General features: G+C 38.3%; 1 protein-coding gene across 1 annotated transcript in view; it reads right to left on the bottom strand.

The window, feature by feature from the left end:
• Positions 1-926: 926 nt before the first annotated feature.
• The window catches only part of LOC115222151 (filamin-C), a 290,692-nt gene continuing 270,609 nt past the window's right edge, over positions 927-21,009 (bottom strand). Inside the window, exons 40-49 of the mRNA XM_036511485.1 lie at positions 19,741-19,866; positions 15,759-15,905; positions 13,009-13,116; positions 9,669-9,860; positions 9,254-9,535; positions 7,722-7,871; positions 6,217-6,384; positions 3,837-4,079; positions 3,716-3,757; positions 927-3,531 (exon numbers count right to left, since the gene is read on the bottom strand). Of these exons, the coding sequence (XP_036367378.1) occupies positions 3,756-3,757; positions 3,837-4,079; positions 6,217-6,384; positions 7,722-7,871; positions 9,254-9,535; positions 9,669-9,860; positions 13,009-13,116; positions 15,759-15,905; positions 19,741-19,866 (1,418 nt within the window). The 3' untranslated portion in view covers positions 927-3,531; positions 3,716-3,755. The remainder of the gene's footprint in view (positions 3,532-3,715; positions 3,758-3,836; positions 4,080-6,216; positions 6,385-7,721; positions 7,872-9,253; positions 9,536-9,668; positions 9,861-13,008; positions 13,117-15,758; positions 15,906-19,740; positions 19,867-21,009) is intronic.

Raw genomic sequence — 21,009 nt, 5'->3', positions numbered from 1 at the left:
AGTTTTACAATTTTTTTTTTTAACTAAGTTTTTTATGTAATTATAATACTATTGCAATTAAGTGTTTGACTAATGCTATTTTTTTCTCTTTTAATAAACAAATTTTCTTTTCTATTCCAGTATTTCTGTTAGTTAATTAGTATTTGTATGTCATTTAGTCTTAGATGTGTTGTTTACATATTTAAGACATCTGTAGAAAGTTTCCAATGTTTCGGAAGATATTGTATTTCTTGTTACAAAATCATTAATTACATTATTACGTTTCAGCTTATCAATTACCCATTTATGTAAAATGTGTTGATGTTTTGAAATTTAATACTAATGATTCTTTGAAAAATTGAGGTTTTAATATTCACTGTTCTCACCATACACAGACACAAACTTTTCTTTTAATCATTTGTTTTTTTTTAGACAGTGAAACACATTTTTAAACAGTATATCAAAATACCCTTCAGGAATAATTTTTCTATGAAGAATTTATGTTTCAGTGCTTGACACATTAGGTAGGCATCTTCTATAGCCCAGACAGGGAAATGAAAGAAGCTCCTCACATCATCATCATTTAACATTCATCTTCCACGCACACATGGGTGGGACGGTTTCACAAAAGCCGGGCAGGCAGAAGCACCAGACTTCTGCGTGTTTCAGCTGGATGCCCTTCCTAACATCAACCACTTGGCAGAGTGGGACTTAGTGCTTTTTACATGGCACAGGTAAGGTCAGTAGTGCTTTTTATGTGACATATGCACAGACAAGGTCAGTTTTGGAAAGGTTTTTACAGCTGGATGCCCTTCCAAACACCAACCACTTTACAGTGTGGCTTGGGTGCTTTTAAGTGGCACCTGCACTGATAGGGTCACCAAGTACTTGCAAGACAAAAAAATATTAATGACAATACATTGAAAATAACAAATATTACATTTTAATTTTGTTTTTATTTCAACAATATGTATTTCATATAAAATACATCATAAGTTTTAATTTATAAATTTATCAAAATTATAATTATTGTTGTTAAAGGAGAATTAATGATTTCCAATTGTGGAAGGGTATGTTTAGTTGATTATTATTATTATTATTAGTGAGATTAGAGAGCCAAAACCTAATGGAATGCAGTGATTTAGCCAAAATGATTTGTAGCTTTTATAATACTCTCCCTCCCCAATAATGATGTGTCAACCCAATGAGAGAGCTTGCATGTTCTAGAAGTTGCAGCCAAATCTCCCTCGTATTGCACCTTGCTGTGAAAGATTCCCTCAATAATGATGAGCCAACCCAGTGAGGGAGCCTCTGTTTTCTAGAAATAGCAGCTCAATCTTTCTCATATTACACCTTACTATAAACAAAAAACAAACAAACAAAAGATGAGATGGCCATGGGTGGAATCTGTTTAACCATACTTATAGGTTTGTTTGACCAGGGCAGACTCGGAGGTAATGTGTATATATACACACTGTATTTTCCAGCATACAAGTTGACATTATTTATATATATATATATAGTGTAAACATTTAAACATTGTCACCATCTTTCCAAATTCTGCTGCATTTCCCATTGAATTTTTGGTCCCCCAAAGTCAGCTTACCCCAACCCCATTTTTTTTTTTTTTTTTTTTTTTTGCTGTAAATCTTGGTTTGAAAAATTCAACTTGTTTGTTGGAAAATACAGTGAGAATGATTTCTGAAATGATCATAAATTTGTAGGGATATAGAATTATAGCTGAGTAAAAAGAAAATGCCTGCATTAAGAAAAAACCCTGGTCATTTGGTGAGCCAACATCCCACTCCAAAGGGATTTGAACATGGAATGTTGAACTAAATTCTATGTAAGTTTTTAGTCTGGCACTCTTATAATTTGTTGTCTATTGGCTTTTGTAATGATGGAGATTTCTCTCCATGCCACATTTCTGTGAAGTTGTGGAGGGGAGCAGTCTTATATTCAAATGTATTAGCAAAAAAAGGTAAAATATACAGATCATGTACTTTCGTAAATGGAATGATTATAAGGTCAGATTACTGAAGAAGAGGTAGGGTTAAGTTGACCCTATCCCCCACAGTACTTGACTGGTAATTGGTTTTTATCGACCTTGACCTCGTGAAAGCTAAAAGATAACATCAGTGGGATTTGAACATGGGATGTAAATTATATAAGTCCATGGAGAATTTAAAAGTGGACAGTAGGACAGTGGTGGGGAGAGGGAGTGATTTTGATTGCATTGAATCAATAGATCATTGAGTTTTCTTTGTTTTATTGACCCTTGTAGAATGAAAAGTTAATGTTTGAACCCAGCAGGAATTTGAACATGGCAGTTGAGGTGCTCACAAAAAACAACAACAAATGAGCTAAGTACTGCGCTGCATTCAACAAGTTTGGCACTCTGTTGCCCCAACTTACTTCATTAACAAATAACATTGTTGGTAATTAATCCTTTCTAATATAGGCACAAGGCCTGGATTTTTTGGAGGGGGACAATCGATCACATCGGTCTCCAGTACTTCACTGCTACTTAATTTGACTGCGAAAGGATAAAAGGCAAAGTTGACCTCGGTGGAATTTGAACTCGGAATGTAGCGACAGATGAAATACCACTAAGCATTTTGCCTGGTGTGCTAATGATTTTGCATGGTATGCTTGTTGCCTAATAATAATTTCTTGCATAGGTACCTGGCTACATATTTTCTGGGTTTAGGTTTATATAACCAAACTGAAGTATAAAACCCCAGTACACATTTGTTAGTTATTATTATTGAACACCCCTGCTTCTCCCTCAGACAAATGAATTTCAGCAAATCATTGAATTATCTAGACCAGTGGTTCCCAACCTGTGGTCTGTGGACTCCTGGTGGTCTGCAAAAGTAGTGCTGATGTTGCGTGAACACGTTAAGCTGATAGACCTTTCAATATCCTGGGGCCCGTGGGAAAACTCATTTCAGTGAAAGGAGTCCTTGGTAGTGAAAAGGTTGGGAACTCCTGATTTTGACTGCTATAAACCTAACTTCAGTCTTATACTCATTCTACCCTCTTTGGGCCTAACGATAATGATTTCTTTTATTTATAATGAAAATTATTATATTTTGGCACAAGGCCTGCAATTTTGAGGAGACGGTGGGTGGAGGGCCAGTTGATTACATCACCATACTACTTGATATATATTTTATTGACCCTGAAAGGATGACAAATGAAGTTGACTTTGTTGGAATTTGAACTCAGAGCATCAGCTGCAAGAAGTAGTGCAGCACAGAGTAAAAATAATAAAAAAAAAAAGCTTTGTACTGTTTGTTCTGGCTCATTCCAGAAATTTGAACTTTGCCTTCCATTCTTTCAGGGTCAATAAAATAAATACCTGTCACGTACTGGGGGGTTAATGTAATTAACTGACACCCTTATCCCTAGAACTACTGGTTTTATGCCGAAATAATAATTAGTTTCATAGATAAAATACAGGAGAGAGCGGGGAATTATTAAATTTTTTTACTATTTATAAATTGTATTAGTATTGAGTATTGATATTCTTATGTGATAAATATATATATATATATAAATGTAATATGTGACAATTATTCGGAAGCCAAGATAAAACTCTGAGTTTTATCTTGGCCACTGAATAATTGTCACATATTACATTTACAGATAAATTCCTCTATTTACATAATATTGAGGTCTCTTTCTTTCGTTATCTTACTGTTTTTACCAATATATATATATATATATTTATCACATAATATATACATAATATAGTTGAAAGTTGTTAAATTTTTTTTTTAGTACTCTGTTGATAAATCAATTTATACCATTGCTCCATTCTGTTAAATATTATTCCCTCCAATGAGTGAAAGAATGTCTCATTGAAGGTGACTCTGGGAATCCGTAACCATTCTGTTGGTAGGCTGCTGTATTTTGCATGATTGTCTCATATTCCTGTTGGGTGTCTACAATATGAACTTGGAAGGGACTGCCTGGTACATCTACTCCTGACCATTTAATTTGGATAATATAAAGACCTGTCTCATAAGGGTTGTAACAGCATATGATATTGCGGTCTTTCTGGTTGTCTCGATACATCTCTACTTGGAAAGCACCTGAAGTGATAGATAAGAGAAAACAAGAACTTGATTCAGTTATTTAAATTATATATGAAATCTTGTTGAAGGTAAAAATGTAAAACTGAGGTTATATACTCTACTTACTGGTCTATAAGACACACATTCACATAAGATGTATACCTATTTTATGAGTACAATAATCTCTTGACTCCTGTAGGTGTTACATTTGAACCCAACCCCCCACGATAGTAGAAAGAGATGGTACTGTATCGTAGATTTTTAAAATTATTTTTATAATTTGTGTATATTTTTATTATAATTGCAAAACAACACCATGGAGGAATCAATGTAAGCTTAACTAATAAACTGCGATAAGGTGAGGGATTACTATTATATATTTTTAGGGAAAAAAAAAAGATTTAGTGTTTCATCATTGAAAGATATTTTGAAGTGGTTTTGTAAAAGAAAATATATGAGTTAGTGCATGAGTCCATAATATTGTGATGGTATACTGGAAAATATGAGTCCGTGCACGAGTCAATAATGATGTGACGGTATAACCACTGAGCCATGTGCCTTCAGTAATGGGAGAGTCACAACTGGAATTAGTAGAATCATCTTTGTCAATTATTAAACAAATTCATTCATTTTATGTTTGTTTGTCCATGGCAGCCTGAGTTAGATGTATTATAGCATCACCGAGGCCTTTCATGCCACTAAACCTTCTCTGATTTTCAAGTAAGGGATCTTTTATTTCACAGGTCTTTGAAAGCACAAAGCCAGCAGATAACTTGTTGATGGAAGCAGTGACAGCAGCAACAACACCACCAACAACAATATTGCTTGTAGTAGGTGACTTTCATAAAATGCAAATGTAAACAAATGCATGGATAATTAATTAATACTGAATAGTTATTAATCGTTACCGGAATTGGACAAAACCTTCTGCACAGCCTAGAGTGATGTAACACAGTGCTGACCTCATTAGAAACTGTATCTCAAATTCAGTTACATAGAGTCCACCCAAACTTGGAAAGTCACATTTTGACAAATCAATAATCATGTGATCCTTTCTCTTTTATGAACACAACAATTGATACTTTCCTTGGGGAAATATATTTTTTTAGGTTGTTTTATTGTATTGTAGCCCCATGCCTACAGTCTTTTGTCTAAACATATAAATGAACATTTTATAGTTTACCTGGAGTGGCTATGTGGTAAGTAGCTTGCTTACCAACCACATGGTTCTGGGTCCAGTCCCACTGCATGGCACCTTGTGCAAGTGTCTTCTACTATAGCCTCAGGCCGACTGAAGCCTTGCAAATGGATTTGGTAGATGGAAACTGAAAGAAGCTTGTCGTATATATGTATGTATATATGTTTGTGTGTGTGTTTGACCCCCGCCCCAACATTGCTCGACAACCGACGGTGGTGTGTTCACGTCCCCGTAACTTAGCAGTTCGACAAAAGGGACCGATAGAATAAGTACCAGGCTTACAAAGAATAAGTCCTGGAGTCGATTTGTTCGACTAAAGGTGGTGCTCCAGCATGGCCGCAGTCAAATGACTGAAACAAGTAACAGAGTGAAAGAATAAAACCTTTCAAAGGAAAAAGATTTCATCTTCACAGGTACAGGTATGGTTAAGAACCTTGCTTCCTAACCATGTGGTTTTGGGTTCAGTCCCACTGAACAGCACCTTGGGCAAGTATCCTAAGCGTTGTGAGTGGATTTGATAGATGGTGAAAGAAGTCTGATGTGTGCAGGTGTTTGTATCCTTGTCTTGACATCATGTGATGGCTGTAAGTGAGCATCTCTCTCACACAAGGGAGGCTGCTTGTTTCTAGCCTTCCATGAGGAAATATTACCATGTTTGGATCTAGTGGGGGGTAGGGTGGTAGAAACAGGAATGGCATCTGACCATAGAAATTCTGCCTCAACAAATTCTGTCTGACTCATGCAAGCACAGAACACTAGGCATTAATTGCTAATTTCTTATTTTATTGACCCCCACGAAGGATGACAGTCAAAGATGATCTTGGAAGGATTTGGAGCTCAATGGAAAAGGTCGTAACTCTAAATAGTCTAATTGTAGTTCTGCCAGTTTACTAACACAAAGAATCCATTTGGTTCCCATTTTGAAAACTTGGTTCTCACATGCCAAACAAGTCTTACCTTTTGGTCCTTTGATGCGGACACTTAACTGTCCAGCTCCGGCTCCACGTGTCTCCACCAAGAACTTGCTTTGATATGTTGCTAAGATACCATGTTCAACACCAGGCCCACTGACACGAACTTTGCTGGCATCAGGAAGAGAGCCAATTTTCAAAACATATGGACTTCCTGAAATAAATAAATTACAAAAATTAAATAGAAGGATGATTGTTTGTTTGCTTGTCTATTTCAGTTGCTGTTTTATTCAATCTTTGGTCTTACTTTAATATTTGAATGATTGAGTTGATAGGGCAGTAAACAACCAATTGTGGGGTTAGTGATACAGACCCTTTTTCTGTTTTTATATACACATATGGTATACATATGGAGGATCCTAGAAGGTCAAGTTCTCAACTTTGGAACTGAAAGCTATACTAATCACTGAACAAGATGGTACAGCATAAGAGCAAAGATCCGTCTTCTCCGTCTTGAATAAGGACCCTGTATTGTAAAAGCTTGGGTTTCAGGGGTCTACAACTGTTCAGCATCCTGCCAAACACATTCAGAGATTTTCAAGGTGAGACGTGGAGGTCTTCAAAGAGCATCTGAACAAATTTTCATCTGAGATACCAGATGAACCCACATCACAGGAGGAGGCACAAAGAAGAGGAGCTCCACCCAACTCACTACTTGACAAAACAGCATAAAAAAAGAACCCAAGTATTTTGAAATGCAGTGCTCCAGCATGATCCCAGTCTCTGACTGAAACCAGCAAAAGAAAGATAAAACATATATATGTTATTTAAAGGACACAATACATATCTTTAAGTGCTATTAATAGTTTCATATGTTGAGAAATGCCTCAAAAATATTCATCAAGCACAAACAACATAGTTCGTTATGACATGTGGTTTGTGCCTGATGAATATGTTTCAGGTATTTCTCAACATATGAAACTATTAATAGCACTTAAAGACATGTATTGTGTCCTTTGAATGATGTTTATCTCTCACCAGATGGATTTTTGTTGTTGTTGTTGTTGATATTTCTATCATGGAACAGTTCATTTTATATATATATATATAGGCATAGGAGTGGCTGTGTGGTAAGTAGCTTGCTTACCAACCACATGGTTCTGGGTTCAGTCTCACTGTGTGGCACCATGCGCAAGTGTCTTTTACTATAGCCTCAGGCCAACCAAACCCTTGTGAATGGATTTGGTAGACAGAAACTGAAAGAAGCCCATCGTATATATGTATATATATATATGTGAAACAACAATTAGGACAAGCTAAAAAAGACGGGTCAATCGTGGCCTTCCTTCTTCAGTCAAGTACCAGATGTCATGACCATTTTGGGCAGTTACACTTGAGAGAGAGAGAGCACACAGCCATATATAAAGTTATAAACACCAGTTTGAAAAGGAGACGAGAAACATTGACTGGGCTCTAAACATACCTCTTTGTTACTGTTGTGATGATGATGATGATGATGATGATACAAGAATGCATAGAACATTTGCTTACCTAATATATGATCACCTCCATACTTGATCTGTAAAACATGTCTACCTGCTTCCTGTGGTCGTACTGTTAGCTTGTAGATTCCATCATGGTTGTCAGCAAGCTCACAATATGCTACGACGTTTGGCCCAACGCAGTGTGCTGTCAGTTCGCCTGGATATGAAATATTAATATGGTCATCATTTCATCATACGTGTGTACTGTAAAGTGAATTTTATTTATTTTACATAGTAAAACTTTAAAAGCAATGTGTAGGCCAATGGTTGGCAACAGATGAGCCACAGCCCACAATTGTTGGGCTATGGGAAGTTTTTATCTTGAGGCCTTTGAAATTTTATTCATAAAAATTTTCTAATTTCATGTATTTGTGGGTCATTGAGCAGTTGTTGGCTTTTGTGCAACAATTTGGTTATGTTTTACTTAGATCAGCATTGCCAGTGGTGGAATTGGGATAGTGGTTGTAGAGAGATAGGGGGGGGGGCATGTTTTTATACATAATATATACATAGGCTGGTAGAAAAATAGGTTATTGATCCTTATTCAGGATTAGTGTGTGTGTGTGTGTGTAAGGGTTAGTTATTTTTGGCCTTGAATCATTTTATAGTTTCTGTCAATTAATAATAATAGATTATACAGGTATGTTGATGCAAACAGGAAAAATAGGTCTCAAAATAAGAGTATAGGCACAGGAGTGGCTGTGTAGTAAGTAGCTTGCTTACCAAACACATGGTTCTGGGTTCAGTCCCACTGCATGGCACCTTGGGCAACTGTCTTCTATGGCCTTGGGCCGACCAAAACCTTCTGAGTGGATTTGATAGGTGGAAACTGAAAGAAGCCTGTCGTATATGTGTGTGTGTCCAACATCGCTTGACAACCGATGCTGGTGTGTTTACATCCCAGTAACTTAACAGTTCGGCAAAAGAGACCGATAGAAAAAGTACTAGGGGTCGATTTGTTTGACTAAGGGCGGTGCTCTAGCATGGCCGCTGTCAAATGACTGAAACATGTAAAAGAATAAAAGAATATGTATATTTTTATTAATATTTAACAGAGTGACTCATGGTCTGAGAGTCTCATGTGTTGGCACTGCATAAAACTCTTGAACCTTGAGTCACTGTTATTTCTGCTAAATATTAATAATAAAAATAATAGAATATATTTATTTATTTGAGTTCTGTTTATCCTGTTTGCTCTACCAAGCCTATATTATATGTATATGTGTGGTTTATTAACAAAACCTCTGCCTCTAGACGATGTAACCTAATTACAAGATGACAGTTGAGACCAGCTCCACTTGAAAAGGGGAGATAATCTCAAGAATCAAGAGTTTTCTGAAATGGATATGTCATTTAAGGAAGAGGACAGGTTTATTGGCTGGAGATAAGAGGACAGCGGTGGACATGTGTTTCTGCCTCAACAAGCATCATCAGCATGACAATTGTCTTCCTATTACCTGTAGATAAGACATATACAAACAAGTCAAACATTAATAACTGAATGTGTCTGTGTACACACAAACTTTCTCAATTACGTACCCAGTCCAGCTTTCCGTGTGTCGATGTTCATCTGTAGGTCTTTACCCATCATTCCTCCTTTAAGACCTTCTCCTGTGATCATTACTTTCTGAGGTTGTGGTGCTGCTATGATAGTGATCTTATAGGGAGAACCCTTCAGCTGCCTGTCATTCCAAGTGATATTCAAAAGGTAAGCACCAGGAATTATGGGCATGTATTTGCAACGGTAGCAATTGTTTCCCTGAGGTATAACGTCAACATCAATGTCTGTGCGTACTCCTGTAAGGTTAACCACGGGTTTACCTAAAAAAAATTAGGAAAAATGAAGTATTACATGTGAATATATGTATGCATGTATATGTGTGTATGTGTATATATGTGTGCATTCAGAAAATGTTTGTGGTGATGTACAAGTTACTAATAATGATGTTGGTACCTGGGCCTGCTTTTGAGCCATCAATACGAAATTCTGCTTCTTCCCGGACTACTGCTTCTTTGAGGCCTTTACCAGCAAGCACAATCTTCGATGCATCAGGTACTTGGGTAACCTGTTTCGGTACAGCATAACCAAGGAATGGTGAACCAACCAATGGAAGGTCAGACCAATAAATGTTGATATTATGATCACCTATTGATTGGAAAAAAAAAAGACAAAAAACAAATACAGTTCATTATGGTAAACAACAAAAATATGTGAATTATATTAATTTATAAAAATTCTTCATTCCACTTCATGTCAGGTTACACATAGGCTTCCACTCTCTTTCAATGTTTCTCTGTCGATGACTGTGATTCACACAGAATTCCATGATTTAACTTATAAGTCATCATCATTTAACACCTTTTTTCTATGCAGGCATGGGTTGGATGGTTTTGACAGGAACTTCACGAAGTTCTGTTGTCTGTTTTGGCAGGGTTTCTACAGCTGGATGGTCTTCCTAACACCAACCACTTTGCCGAATGAACTGGGTGCTTTTTACTTGGCACTAACACCAGTGCTTTTTACATGACCCCAGTCCCAAAACTGTTACGAATATCTAAACCAGAAATACATCTATAATTAGTATCTTAAAAACCTATTTCATACAAAAACCCCTATTATAAATACATTTAAATTCATACCAAATTCAACAAGTGTTGAATAAAAACTGAACATGAAACTTCAGAAGCTAAACCTGTTATTCTTTTATTCTCTTCTTTTTTCTTTTCCTTTCAATGCATTGCGGCTATGTTTCTTACAAAGATGGGAGATGTATTTAATTAGAAATAGCAGCCACTAATGGGCTAAATCCACACTATCCAATGTGTTTTAATTAAAATACACAATTGAATGTGCTTTTATTGTTTAAATAATCATGAATCTGAAGTGAATTAATAAAATAACAAGCCTCCCCATTATGAAACTGGTATTTGGGATATAATTTAAGAAATAAAAATTAGGATGGAAGATTAAAATTTACGTACAGAGTATGGCTAAAAAAAACCCTAAATTTTAGACACTCATTGGTTTGATGCTATGAAACCGGGCAGATGGTAACGCTGTCCTTATGTAGCTAATGTTTTACCATTTTTCTTTTGTGCTTAGTTAACCTAATGAACTGGCACCTTAGTTGGTGCCAGTTCATCTTGTACATTTGCTACTGAAATGCTTATTAAGAATAAAGACCCCCTTCGGTCATGAATGCCCGTGGGATTGCACCAAGGAAGTTCCTCTCTGAGGCACAAGCCTAGGCAAGTTTATGTTGTGGAAAACCAGCAGTCACCCATGCATACCAGTCTCCACACCCACACCAATGATGTTGTCCAAGGGAAAGGCAAAGGTTGATACAGTTTGGCACCAGTGACATCGTAACTCATTTTTACAGCTGAGTGAACTAGTGCAACGTGAAATATAATACCTTCTTTAAGAACATGACACACAGCCTGTACCAGGAATCAAACTCGCAACCTCACGATTGTGAGCCTGATGCTCTAACCACTGAACCATAAGAAGGGTGGATCTGAGAGATTTCTTATCACACTCTGTATAAACATATTAAAATAGATGTCAAAATATTTCAATTTAAGTTTATTTTATTTATGAAATAATATCAAGTTCAGAATTCCAGGAAACTAGTGTGCCTCTTTCAGTAAATAATAATCTAAAATAGAATTCATAGAATGGTTGTAACAAGTGGAAATCCTAAACTTCCAGCTTTCTGTCTTACACTTGAGAAAGGTGGACATAATGGTCCAGCTGTGTTTAGGGAATGCCTACAGCCAGACCTTTGTTATTCCTGGCTTCCTAATAGCAATCAAACTCATTGATATGCTGTAAACTCTATACTTATGAAATCATTGATGTGCTGGTGCCATGTAAAAAGCATCCAGTACACTCTGTCAAGTGGTCGGCTTTAGGAAGGGCATCCAGTCATAGAAACCATACCAAAGCAGACAATTGGAACCTGGGGCAGCTCTCTGGCTTACCAGCTCCTGCCAAATAGTCCAACCCATGCTGGCATGGAAAACAGACAATAAATGATGATGATATATATATATATATATACACACACAAAAAAATTAAGATAAACACCAGTAGAAATACTTAGTTCCTATGAATGCTTCACCATTGCAGTTATTTGGAACCCAGCATTGGATGATCTAAGAGCATTTGGGTACCTAGCTACAATGGATCACCATTTAACTGTACACACAATATATATATATATATGTAATAATTTTCTATTCAGGTATATGCCTTGTTGTATGCTGTTTAAAGCCTGTTCACAGTATTTGGCTATATGCCATCGGATTTAATTCTGGAATTCCTTTGCGTCTGTAGAGTTTATATAAAAATATTAGAGAAAGAAAATGAAATCCACAAGACTCTTTATTCAGAACCACTACAATTGTTATATTATATCTTATCTAATAATATTGTTATCTTATATCTCTGTTCCTTATGGGAATGCATAGTAGGCTACAATAACCAAAATGTATTGCTATAAAAATAAGTGAAATGGCAAGTAAGAAACAAGATACTTTCTGAAACAGCACTTGAGGTGATGCATTTGCACCTGTGATGCATCACAACTGTTTGTTCAGTATCTTACTCGCAAGGTAGCAGTGGATTGAAACAATTGTAGTGTTTCTGTATAGTCTCATGAATTCCATTTTCTTCCTCTCATATTGTATCATCGTCATCATCATCGTTTAACATCTGCCTTCCATGCAGTTATGGGTTGGACGGTTTGACAGGAGCTGGCCAGGGAGAAGACTGCACCAAACTTCTGTGTCTGTTTTGGCACAGTCGTTACAGCTGGATGCCCTTCCTAACACCAACCACCCAGCAGATTGGATTCAGTGCTTTTTATGTGGCACCAGCACAGGTGAGGTCAGTTTTGGCAAGGTTTTACAGCTGGATGACCTTCCACACGCCAACCACTTTACATAGTGGACTCGATGCTTTTTACGTGACACCAGCATAGACACTAAGTAACTTGCATATATATATATATATATATATATATATATACACATATAGTTATACGATTGCAGTCGCAAGCATCTACTCTCTATTTGGCCAAATTATATAAATCAATAATGCCTTGGCTGATTATCCAACACTCCATTATTAACTTGGCCACACAATACAAACTACCAATGCTGAATGACCAATACCTCCATTAATACTTCCATCGACAAGTACCCCTATTCTTCAGTACTTCTATCAACTTGGTCAGTCACACTTTCTAAAGAAACCAGGAAATAAATATATAAGAATTTGTAAGTCTTACCTTCAACCTTTGGGGTAAAGACCAGGGTGTTTATACCGTCACCGCTTGTGTCTATTTGAACAGGCAGCTTAGTGTTGCGTGGGTCCCTTACCTCTGCCGTCAGGTTACCTAAAATATACATACAGTAAATTTGAAAGAGAGTCAAACCTGTTGGAGTGGCTCTATTTATAGTGTTGACCATTTAGTTTAAGTGGTCACCACCTAAGAAATAAATATAAAATGTTGTACTGTAAGGAAGGTGGGAAACGGAGATTCAAATGTAGTGGATATGTTTAAGTGGAGGTAGGGTGTAGCTACTCAGTGAAGTCTTATGGTAGTTAAACAAAAAATAAAGTGAAGGAGAAAGAAAAGCAGTGTGTGTGTGTGTGTTGTGTGTGTGTGTGTGTGCATATATATATACCTCCATTTGATTTGCTTGAAAAAATTAAGTTATTTTTCTATTTATTTAGCATGAAACCAATGGTAGCCTTAATTCACAAATAAAGAGATTCTATCCACCAATGCGTTGTTGAGCACTCATTTCATCATTCAACATTTACGTACAGACACACACACACACACATATGCATACAAGGGTGTATTTCATTTCAATCTGCCAAACACGGACTGAACCTAGAACTGTGTGCTTAAGAAGCAAATTTCTAATGATGCAGCATCTAGAGAATGAATGGGAGAAAGAGAGTCTGCCAAATGTCAACCCAACAGAGGGACCAGCTATCTGAATTGACAGTACCTTGGTAGATAAAACAATTAAGAGTATGAAGACAAGGAAAGCCCCCAGCCCATCAGGAATTACTGCAGAGATGCTCAAAATATCTGGTGGTGTTGGCTATAGCCAAGTCACCTGTATAGTTAACCAGATGATACACGAAGGAGTCATACCCAATGACTGGTGTAGCAGCATAATAGTCAACTGCTACAAATGTAAAGGTGACGCTTTAGATACAAATAATTACAGAGGTATCAAGTTGTTGGATCAGGTAATGAAGGTCACAGAGAGGGTCATAACCCAACTCACTAGGGAGAGAGTCAGTTTAGATGAGATGCAGTTTGGGTTCGTACTAGGGAAAAGCACCACTGCTGCTATATTTCTGGTAAGACATCTGCAGGAGAAATATTTGGCCAAAGATAAGCCTCTGTACCTGGCTTTTGTTGACGTGGAGAAAGCCTTTGACAGGGTCCCCAATCCCTTATCTGGTGGTCAATGAGGAAACTAGGGACAGATGAATAGTTAGTGAGAGCTGTGCAAGCCATGTACAGGGACGCTGTCAGCAAGGCGAGGGTTGGCAACGAGTACAGTGATGAATTCCGATTAGAGGTAGGGTAGGTCCACCAAGGTTCAGTCCTCATCCCCTCCTATTTATCATAGTCCTCCAGGCAATAACAGAGGAATTCAAGACATAATGCCCCTGGGAGCTTCTCTATGCTGACAACCTTGCTCTAATTGCTGAATCACTATCAGAACTAGAGAAGTTTCAGGTGTGGAAACAAGGATTAGAATCGAAGGGCCTTAGAGTCAACCTAGCTAAAACCAAAGTCTTAATAAGTAGGAAGGCAGACAAACCACAAATCCCTTTAGTTAGATAGCTGGAAAGATAGTTTTTATATGTGGCAGATGCTCAGGAGCAATAAACACTGGAAATGTGCAGAGAACAACTTCTGCTACATACCAGGGAGAAAAACTAGAAGTAGTTGATAGCTTCCATTACCTAGGTGACCAAGTCAGTAGTGGGGGAGGGTGCACTGAAAGTGTAGCTGTTAGAATAAGAATAGCCTGGGCAAAGTTCAGAGAGCTGTTACCTCTGCTGGTGACTAAGGGCCTCTCGCTCAGAGTAAAAGGTAGACTGTATGACGCATGTGTACAAACACCCATGCTACATGGCAGTAAAGTATGGGCCATGACTGCTGAGGACGTGCGTAAGCTTGCAAGAAATGAAGCCAGTATGCTCCGATGGATGTGTAATGTTAGTGTGCATACTCGACAGAGTGCAAGCACCTTACAAGAAAAGTTGGACCAAAGAAGCATCAAATGTAGTGTGCAAGAGAGACAACTGCGCTGGTATGGTCATGTGGCAAGAATGGATGAGGATAGCCATGTGAAAAAGTGCCACACTCTAGAGGTTGAGGAAACCTGTGGAAGAGATGGTGAAGCACGACCTTTGAACATTAGGCCTCACTGAGGCAATGGCTAGTGTCCAAGACCTTTGGAAATATGCTGTGCTTGAGAAGACCTGGCAAGCCAAGCGAGACCATAACCTCGTGGCCTATGCCGGGGGTGTAACCAGCCCACTTATGCATACCCTTCCTTCATTGGACACTAAACTCTGCTAGCGAAGACCTGTTGAGGCAAGTGAAATTGCAATCAAATTCAATGACTGGTATCCATCCTAGTGGAGTGCTAAAAGCACCATCCGAGTGTGATCATTGCCAGAGCAGCTGACTATACACACACACACACACATACATATAAACAAAGATGTATCTATACATACACATTCACTACACACAGATACATGCACACACATATATATATATACTCACACATATAAACGTACAAACACATACACACACACACACTATATATACATACATACACACACACAAATATGCATACTTATATAAGACACATACATATGCATGCATACAACTACAATGCTTGTATAGAATGTGCAATGAAGTAGGGTGGTGGTGGTGGTGGTGATGGCGGCAGTGAAGGTGGTGGTTATGTGAAAATGGTTTAATGGAAATACCTGGCCCTGCTTCAGAAACATCAAAAGGAATTCTCTTTTCCTCATTAACAACGAGACGGATACGGTCATTGGGATCCATGAAATGCTGCCAACCTCCAGTTACATAGACTTTACTAGGATCAACAATATACGGGCGGAAGGGACTTCCTGTAAAGAAAGCACATCTATATTAATAAAAGCAAAATTCTGGGACCCCTGTTTCTCTGTCTACATTTGCTCTACATATTATAACCCCTTTGGAATCAGAATGACATTGGGATTTAAGATCTGCCCTTCATTTGGTTCTTGAACATCTGATTTAAAAGCATTTTGGCTGCTATTTCTAGCAGGTAAAGTGACCATGATAAGTTTCAATGCCATAGTATACTGAGATAGATGTACAAGAGTTACTTCCCTTAGCTTAAAGTTTTATTAAAGAATTTAGTGGTTCTTTTATTTTTTGCAGTCATGAGACTGTGGCCATGCTGGGGTGCCGACTTGAATTTTAATCGACCAGATCGACATCAGTTCTTTCTTTTTTATGCCTGGTACTTTTTTTATTGGCCTCTTTTACCGAACTGCTTAGTTACATGAACATAAACACACCACCGCCAGTTATCAAGCGGTGGTGGGGGTACAAATGTAGACACAAAGCCACTATCACCATCATCATCATCATCGTTTAGCGTCCGCTTTCCATGCTAGCATGGGTTGGACGGTTCAACTGGGGTCTGGGAAGCCAGAAGGCTGCACTAGGCCCAGTCTGATCTGGCAATGTCTCTACGGCTGGATGCCCTTCCTAACACCACTATATATATGATTAATCCCCCCAAAATGAAGAAAAAACACAAGTAAAAAAATAACAACGTGAGGACATGGTACATGCAAAATATTAACAAATGCTCAAGAAAAGAAAGTTAGTTTTACTTTTCAAGCAAAGCTCTACCTCAAAAATAGGAGACAGAAGAAAGTCCAAGAGAAAAGGTGGACAGAGGAAAAAAAAAAGAAAAAAATTGCCAACAATCCACATGTAGTCACATTTTGAGTATATATATATATATATATATATATATATATATATTATATATATATATATATCTGTAAATTAATATGTTACCATTATTCAATAGTCAAAATAAAACTCTGAGTTTCAGATGCCGAAGTGGAAATCCACAACACCATCTCTTTGGCATCTGAAACTCAGAGTTTTATCTTGACTATTGAATAATGGTAACATATTAATTTACAGATAAATTTCCTCTATTTACATAATATTGAGGTCTCTTTCTTTCTTTTGTTATCTTACCGTTTTTACCAATATGTATATATATATATGTATATATCTTCTATAATAACTATTGAGTTCTTAACTCTTTGGATCCTTCTGGAATGCCTTCTCACAAACTGACATTGAAAAAAGAAGTTCTAATCCTGTTCTGAGAAATCTGGATCTTCCAGAGATGTGCAATGAAATAAGACTGATTGTCAGGCAAATGCATCCACATATTTTGGAAGCAACAATCTTCACTAGACAAGGAAAGAGAGAAATGTGTTTATTCCAAGAATTTCACTGACTCCAGCAGACTTGACCTTTGAATTCCAGAGACTCCAAATTCCAGTCAGAGTTAGTTTCGCAATGTCAATTAACAAGAGTTGAGGACAATCACTGAAAACGGTTGGACTTCATCTCATGCAGCAATGCTTTTTCCATGGTCGGTCAGGTCTATGTTGGTTGTTCCAGACTTGGAATTGGCAACAATCTCTTCATCTTCACAACAAATGGTAAGACCAAAAATATTGTTCATCCTGCTGCTCTCCAAATGTCACAGTAATACAAAATTCCCCAAATGTGATTCTCTGTGATATAAATCTGAGATGGTAGGATACCAATAAGTGCTTTATTATTATTTCCTTCTATAGTTTTGGGTCACAGCCCCAATTAACCCTCCGTAGGAGCCAGCTGAAAAGTCCACAAGGAGTGTGGGTTTTAAGCTAGTTAAGCATAAAAACTAAAACAACAATAATAATAATAATGATCTTTTCTACTATAGATACAAGGCCTGAACTTTTGTGGGGAGGGGCTAGTTGATTAATTCACCTCCAACTCCAGTCCTCAACTGGTACTTATTTCATCAACACACTCCAGAAAGGGTGAAAAGCAAAGTCAACTTCAGCAGAATAATAATAATAATAATAATAATAATAATAGACTTAATCCCTTTGTCTGTCCTTGTTTGTCCCCTCTATGTTTAGCACCTTGTGGGCAATAAAGAAATAAGAATAGAAGCTGTCTTTGTCCGCAGGATTTGCCAGTAGAGTTGGAGCATAAACGCTAAAGAGTATGAGATGTTGTTTGCTCTCCAGTGGTAGGCGCATGGATATGATGCAGTCCGAGTGGCCCGTGGGTAACGTTTCCAGTTTGGAGGTGATGGAATTCCTCACCATGAGTCCTACACCCGACACACGTTTTTCAGATTATGGTTTTCCGGACCAGAAGAGGGTGTAGCCAGCGCCGCGTTCTTTGAGGCTGCCCTCGTCAGTGAAGCGGACCTTGCTGACAGCTGCTATGTCAATGTTGAAACGAGAGAGTTCATGAGCTATGAGAGCCAAATGATGTTCCGGGTGGCTGCTGTCAGCCTTGTCAAGCATGGTCCTGACATTCCAGTAGGCAACTTTCAACTCCTGCTTACTTTTCTTCGGTTTTGTTTCCATGTTTGTTCAACCGCTCTGAAGATGCCCGTTGACCATGGCTAGCCAACTGGGTATAGAGGAGACGAGCTTTGTTTAGGGGAACCTTTTCTACCGCCCCTCTTCATGTGGAGCAGGCAGTGCTCTCCCTAAATAGGGCTGCCTGGTCGCTCAGGATGCTGCCGAGTGGTGTTGTTGCCTCCGGGTCGACAACCAGGCGACCAAAATCCTGAGCCGCCTACATGTAGGGTTGAGACTACGGCTTCCAGTGACATCTTCCACCTGCTGCATTTGCTCCTTTCACATCGCTGCAGGGCTTTTAGGATGGCTGGTCACAGAATGTGGACATGTCCTTTGGCCTGCGCTAGGGAGTTTTAAGGTGAAGTGCAGTGCGTGCAAACTGGCCCCACCCTTTAAGCATGAGGTTCATCTGCCATGGCCTAGCGAGCTGGGACAGTGACAGCTAGATCCTCAGGACGTAGGTTTGAAGTCGGAGTTATCCTCTCCTAGGAGGGTTGCTGATGAGCCCCTCCTGCCCATGCCATCCAAACCATGGCAAAAGAGAGAAAAGGATCCATGGTTTTCAGTAGGCGTATACTACCCGGTTGCCTAGGCCGGAGTAGGGGATTAGCTTAGGAGACCCCACCTGGAGCCTTTGACTAACAAGTCTATCTACAAGGCAGCAGAGCGAGATCAGGGAGTCACACCCATTGATGGACGATGACGAGTAGACTAGTTCATAAACCTTTGCTTGGTCATTAATCAAACCGAGGTCCCAATGATCACGAAATTCCATTTAAGCCGATGACCAAATGGTTCTTCCGCTTCTTCTGGGATACAACGCCTCGGCTGAGACAAGGGACAGTGACAATACAACATGTACATTTTATATACACACACAGAGTTTAAAATGCAATATATACACCATATACAGAGTTTTAAAAAAAATGCGATACATACAAAGCACACACAAACACACACGCACAAAGCACTCCAGACACACGTTGACTACGTTGTAGTTCTTCTGCCCTTTGACAGGTGGGTTGCCAGTTTAGTTGCCGATGACCCGACCATGTAACAGGTTGTACTGGACTACATGGTACCAGTAGCACTTCCAGTGACCTGATGATGCATACATACACACATATACATATACATATAATACACACATACACACATGCATGCATATATACATATGTATGTACATACATACACACACACATTCATACAAAGAAAAAAAAAAGGAGGCAAAATTAATGGGAACTGCTGTTGCAAAGATGGGGGTTGGATGTGGCTGTGAAAGACAGAGATTTACCTTTTATATCTTTACCGTTCCACCTGACAGTGACACAATAAGATCCAGTTTCGACTGGAATATAAGTTACTTTGTGGGTACCATCAGATTGAGGTGTAACTTTGCATTTGGCAACAGAATTTGGTCCTAGGAAAGAAATGAAAAATAACACAAAATACATTTTAAAAGAAAGTTGGAAAAATAAAAGGTATTTTTACAGAAAAAAACAACCCAGAAAAAAAACAGCCCCCCCCCCCCGAAAATCAAAGATGATTTTAGGTTGAAAGTTAAACTGTTGGAAGTTAAACTGTTGCCATCTTGTTTTGTGTGTGTTGTGCATTTTATTTCATATATCGTTTATAGGTTTCAGTTGTTGGTTTGTGGCCATGCTGGGACACCACCTCAAAGGGTTTTAGTTGAACAAATCAACTCCTCTACATTTTTTTTATTTTTAAAGTCTGGTCCTTATTCTATCAGTTGCTTTTGCTGAACTGCTATGTTATGGGGATGTACACCAACCAATACCAGTTATCAAGTAGTGGTGGACACACACATGCATATACACACTCGCGTGCGTACACACACATACACATGCACATACACACATGTGGCTATGTTGTTTGTAGGGTCTGAAAAAGTGTTGTAAAGTTAAGTGCTTTATGGATGTAAAACCTGGGTAACACCATAGACCAGCCATGTCTATCTTTATCTATATACTCTAGTGCTCTATAACATAGAGAATGCTTCTCTTTCAGATGTATGATTTACTGAATATATATATCGCATGGTGCGATATGAACATTTAACATGGTTTTTAGAGTCAGGGATTTGACTGCTATTTCGGCATAGTTATGTCTCTCAGACACCCTTATTTTTAGTTGTAAAAAATATTATCTTTGTATGGTGTTTTTTCCCATGCTGGCCACTTGATAATATCGATATTTAAATATTGATATTATCCTTATTTATAAATTTATATATAAAGGGTAAAACCCCCTTCGGTCATGAGTGACCATGGGTTTGCACCTAGAGAGTTACCCTCTGAGGCACAAGTCTGGGCAAGGTTTTATGGAAGACCAGTAGTCGCCCATGCATACCAGCCTCCCCTCTCCATGCCACCAGTGTTATCCAAGGGAAAGACAAAGGTCGATACAGCTTGGCACCTGTGACGTCGCAACTCATTTCTACAGCTGAGTGAACTGGAGCAACGTGAAATAAAGTGTCTTGCTCAAGAACACAACACGCAGCCCGATATATATATATATATATATATATATATATACTGGCTCC

The sequence above is a fragment of the Octopus sinensis genome, linkage group LG19 (assembly GCF_006345805.1).
Source record: "Octopus sinensis linkage group LG19, ASM634580v1, whole genome shotgun sequence".
NCBI classification, from domain to species: domain Eukaryota; kingdom Metazoa; phylum Mollusca; class Cephalopoda; order Octopoda; family Octopodidae; genus Octopus; species Octopus sinensis.
Note: the sequence above shows the minus strand (reverse complement) of the source record. Positions and strands in the feature narration are given on the sequence as shown.